Source organism: Limulus polyphemus, unplaced genomic scaffold (assembly GCF_000517525.1).
Source record: "Limulus polyphemus unplaced genomic scaffold, Limulus_polyphemus-2.1.2 Scaffold4827, whole genome shotgun sequence".
NCBI lineage: Eukaryota > Metazoa > Arthropoda > Merostomata > Xiphosura > Limulidae > Limulus > Limulus polyphemus.
The window spans coordinates 65,653-71,249 of NW_013670437.1; the positions used below are offsets into that span (position 1 = coordinate 65,653).

A 5,597-nucleotide genomic window follows, 5' to 3' on the forward strand; every position below is an offset into this window, starting at 1 on the left:
TGGTCGATGACTCAGTAAAAATAACAAAAATCATGTTGGGTCAATCATTTACCACGTTGTGGTCGATGACTCAGTAAAAATAACAAAAATCATGTTGGGTCAATCATTTACCACGTTGTGGTCGATGACTCAGTAAAGATAACAAAAATCATGTTGGGTCAATCATTTACCGCGTTGTGGTCGATGACTCAGTAAAGATAACAAAAATAATGTTGGGTCAATCATTTACCGCGTTGTGGTCGATGACTCAGTAAAGATAACAAAAATAATGTTGGGTCAATCATTTACCACGTTGTGGTCGATGACTCAGTAAAGATCACATGAATTACCATCGTCGCAATAGTGTATAAATAAAGTTATTTGTCCAATTTTTAGCTTCTCGAGCATAAAGCTTAGAATTTATCATACCACAGCGATTTAAAATTGCCATTTCTTACATTATCGTTCTGCTTTTAAGAATTTTCAAGTGTGGCAGTTTAGATGAGTCACTTTATCAAGGTGACCTTAAACACTATTGTAGAATAAGACAAGAGGAACTTGTAATGTAACACGAGATATACACACAAGCTGGAAACATGTAACCAAAACTTACCACTTACTAAGTAAAGCGTTATTTTATATGTGTTTATGTAATGTAGATTACTAAATTTATTAAATTAATTCAGTACTAGCAGAGACCTGGAATACGTTTGTGGTCAAATTAATATCTTTATTGCAACAGTACTTCTTTAAATACAGGATTTTTACAATAATAAAAAATATTTCCAATTGCACTTGTCTTAGGCCTAACATTATTTAGGCCTTTATTAAGTAGAGCCAATATTCGATAAAGAGATAAGTTAACACTGTAACTTGTGTACGTTTTTTGCCTTAGTTTAGTTAGGGCTAAGCTTTACCGTACTTAAAACTATTGATAGATAGACTTATAATGTTACTCTAGGACCTAACGTTAGACTTTTTTTTTTAAATCGTTGATAAGTTTTATATGTTGTTATAAAATATGTCTACTAAAGTATACTTACACCCGTCTTTTGTTTACATTCGTTGAAATGAGGTGTGCGCACATGCACATTTAGATATTAAGGTGTGCACTCATTTTCAGGACAGACAAAACTGAGAATTATTATAATAGATATATTGTACAACGTACATTCAATATAAAATATTAAATAATAATCGCTAATTGAGCCTAATGTGGTAGACATGGTACATAAGGCTTTTCACGTGACAATTCTATTTCAATGCCTAATAATTCGTTATCAGGTGTTCTTGGGATAAGGGCCGAAAACACCGCTGACCTAACCTAAGATAGAGTGGTCATAGAAGTTTTTTTGTGGTTTGCCTGTCACTCATAAATAAGACTAAAAAGCTGTATTAAATGTTAGAATTAACAATAATGTTAATACACTTTTTAACAACTCTTTTGGTAGTGTCATTATATAATTATTCTAGCTTTATGCATATAAATATAACTCTTCTGACGCAAATGACTTTAAAGTAAACCCTGTAACGTTGAAACGTATTTTATAAAGATATAGCGTTTTCCACATTTAAGATTACTCTATTAGTACTTTTGTAATAACAACATCAAATGTCAATATCAAAATTTGTGAGCATTAATTGCTTTTATCTAGAATATGTGAGATTAGATATAAATTTAGCTATTTACGCACAAATGTAATGTCTTTTTTTATTGTTGTACTATATTTAATTCTAAAAAAAGTCATAACTTTTGATATTATAATAACTTGTCATGCTTGTTTTATATCTTGCGTTCAGCTACTCTGTTCTGCACTGCTGACATTAATTTTCTTTTTATTATATTTTTATTTCTAAAACCCACCTATTAAGTTTACTCCCACCTCATGATACCGTGTTCTAGCTTTGTAGAAGTCCACACGACATGTGAATATCCCCTCATCTTCCTCTGTTACAGGATCAAGTTTTAAATGAGCAGGATCATAGTTCATCTCGAAATATGCTCTTGAGGCTAAGTCGTCACTTCTCCAGTGTCTACCATAATGAAGACTTCCACTTCTGGCATCGAGACTATATATTGGAGAAGGTGATTTGTTGTTGTACCAAAGAATTAGAGAAATATCATCTCCGTCTGAATCCGGTGTGATATTACACGGTAGCTTTCCCGGATGTCCGACTAATGCGTAGATCTCAGTCCTGGGAACTGAAAGTTAGAACAACACATCACAGTAGCACCAGGTGTTATACTCTTAAAGAAGTCGTATAATAAATAATAATAAATCTAAAACTGGCTGTATAATAACTGTATATTATTGCATAAAATAAAGGAGAAAATCGCTAAATCCACAAAGCGTTTACTCGTCAAATTTCTTAGAAGATTTTATATTTGTTTTGTTTTAGTTTTATATAATTTTGTTATTAATTTTATTTGTATTTATTCTCTATAGATAATTTTGTTCGGTTAAATACTGACCTCTCGAAAAATATGTCAGCACTGCTTCCAAGTTGTTACTGACAATTACAAATCAGTACATAACCATACTGTTCCAAGTGTGTCTTTATTAGGAAACCATTGAAAAACAATTAAATTAATAAAATTTAAATGTTGCATATACACATTTGTTATGTGTGTGTATGTGAAACGTCAAATATATACATATATATGCGTTAATATGTGTGTTTACTCTATGTACTAAATGTCCTAATATTACTTTATTTGTGAATTTACTTAAAGTCAATGAATGTCTAAAAACGTATAGAAAAAAACCAATAAATAAAGTCCGTATTCCTTCTCGTTAAAGTGCATACAGTTTTCCTTTTATACATTTCTTATTGTCTCTTATTTGAAACAAACTTATCATATATCACTAATTACAAAACAGCGTTAACTCATCTAAAGTGATAATGCGCTAAATGCCAGATCTCTTACGATTCTCTTCTGTTTGAAACCATTGAGCCCAATTTAGTTGAGAAACAATCATCTATTGTTAAAATGTATGTCAATTTCCTCTACTAAAGTAGAGTCAACTGGAATCTCAGTGGTTTATAAATATACGTACAAGACAATCACAGCAAACCGTTTCGGGGATACGCCACATTCGAATTGAAACAATCGTTACTTGATTTGCTTAATTCATTGTTGAGAGATGAATAATTATAATTTAGTTCATCAATTTATTAGAGTGTGTAGCTAGAAAGAGTTCGTATTAATAATCGTAACTATGGTTTAAGAAGATTATTGTTCCTTTCTAAACTAGGTAAAAATGGAATTAATGTAATCATGTATAATGATAAAGAGTAGAGCCATAGTAACATTGGTATACGTCTTCATTAGTTTGAAAACGTTTCGGAATTATACACATTCCATCATCAACAAATCTTTGTGAACAGTCAATAGGAAAAATCTTCAGTATGGCGAACAAACGTTAAAATACAATAAAACTCTTAACAGGAAATTAACAGTTTTTTAGATGAATAGTTGTTTAGTTCCCTAACACAATATTATTGTATTTCAATGTTAATTCACTATATTGTAGTATTTTGTCCTATTGTTTGTTTGTTTGGAATTAAGCACAAAGTTACATAATTGGCTATCTGTGCTCTGCCCACCACGGGTAACGAAACCCGGTTTCTAGCGTTGGAAGTCCGAAGACATACCGCTGTGCCAATGGGGGGGGGGGACTGTTCACAAAGATTTGCCGATGATGGAATATCTATAATTTCGAAATGTTTACAGCTGTTTCCATGGCTCTACTTTTCATTGTTAGAGACAAATATCATTTTACATCACCTTATGTGTAGCTTATTAATAACGGTAGAGTCGAAAACATACTTTTTTTTTCATCAATGCAGCAAATAATAGTATTGAAGAAGAGTTTGATTAGATATCAGAATTTGGATGTGTATTCTGTTTAAGCAAACCGTTCTTAATCCCATGTTCTACTTATTAGAATGTATGTATAAATGAAACATCTGACCATTTTAAGTTAAACAAGTCATATCCAAGGGTAATTATAAAGGTGTACAACAAATAATGTGTTAATGAAAGAACCGTTCTTAGTCCCATGTTCTACTTATTAGAATGTATGTATAAATGAAACATCTGACCATTTTAAGTTAAACAAGTCATATCCAAGGGTAATTATAAAGGTGTACAACAAATAATGTGTTAATGAAAGAACCGTTCTTAGTCCCATGTTCTACTTATTAGAATGTATGTATAAATGAAACATCTGACCATTTTAAGTTAAACAAGTCATATCCAAGGGTAATTATAAAGGTGTACAACAAATAATGTGTTGATGAAACACTAGGTTTTAAAGTGTTACATTATGCGATCCATTTTACGTAATATGCAAATTAGAGCGGAAATTTGAGTAATACGTAAAATCTGGTGGACAGTAGTCTCGTTTCCGATGTTCATCGAATAGAGGTCGAAAGTATCCAATTCGGTTTTAAGAAAATGAAAACCTACTTTGTTTAACAGGCTAGATATACTGTGATATAATACAGGAAATAAACTATCCAATAACTTGTACTAACCATAGATAAAGGTTATGAATACCAGTATACTGTACAAGAACAATAAATTCTACTTTACTCAGCTTTAACAAGACTTTGATGATGTCTTAAACGCTCTATATGTACATGAAGTACATTAACAACATTATAATATCCGTTAATCTCTAATCCAGAGAGCAAAAAGAGATACAAGATAGGAGATTTAATGAAATTTTACTGAATATTTTCAGCAATTTGTATATAGCTAAGAAAGCGTTTGGTTATCAGACGATTCATAACTGTCTGTATAGGAAACCATATTTCAAGAATCTAGGTTCAGTCTCTTCTAACTTTGTATGTTACACTATATTTGAGATTAGCTGTAGAGAAGTTCCGTGTACTTAACTAGATTTATATACATTCATCTATTGAAGTATCCGCGTCTCTGAGATAATACCAAACCATAAAGATAAAGGCAATAAAACGTTCTTGGTATTCAAGTAAATGATGTCAAGACATTCCTATAGCTCAATTTTCTCTTCTTAATATAGAAATTTACGAATGAAGATTTAATGATTCAAGGTGATACTTGAAGTTTCTCAAATCAAGACGAAGATAAAGATAATAGATTAACAATAATTATCTAGCCTAACGGCTGGGTTTTTTGTTTTTCACTACCGTGTGTGTGTGTATATATAAATAGTATAACTTGAATCATTTTACTTTAAAATTGATCATTAAAAATATTGACTACCTTCCAATAAGGCCTAGCATGGTTAGGTGGTTAGGGCGCTCGACTCGCAATCTGAGGGTCGCGGGTTCGAATCCCCGTCCCACCAAACATGCTCGCCCTTTCAGCCGTGGGGGCGTTATAATGTGACGGCCAATCCCACTATTCGTTGGTAAAAGAGTAGCCCAAGAGTTGGCGCTGGGTGGTGATGACTAGCTGCCTTCCCTCTATTCTAACACTGCTAAATTAGGGACGGCTAGTGCAGATAGCTCTCGTGTAGCTTTCCGCGAAATTCAAAAAACAAACAAAGCCTTCCAAGGGCCAAATGGTTAAATTTCAGTAAAAAAAAAAAAAAGTAGGTTAAGGCCACAGTGTAGTCAAATGCATG

At 32.2% G+C, this 5,597-nt stretch overlaps 1 protein-coding gene across 1 annotated transcript in view; it reads right to left on the reverse strand.

Moving 5' to 3' along the window:
• The window catches only part of LOC106471740 (carcinoembryonic antigen-related cell adhesion molecule 1-like), a 59,348-nt gene extending 57,172 nt beyond the window's left edge, over window positions 1-2,176 (reverse strand). The window contains exon 1 of the mRNA XM_022400349.1: window positions 1,844-2,176. Coding sequence (XP_022256057.1) covers window positions 1,844-1,970 — 127 coding nt within the window. The 5' untranslated portion in view covers window positions 1,971-2,176. The remainder of the gene's footprint in view (window positions 1-1,843) is intronic.
• Window positions 2,177-5,597: the final 3,421 nt, after the last annotated feature.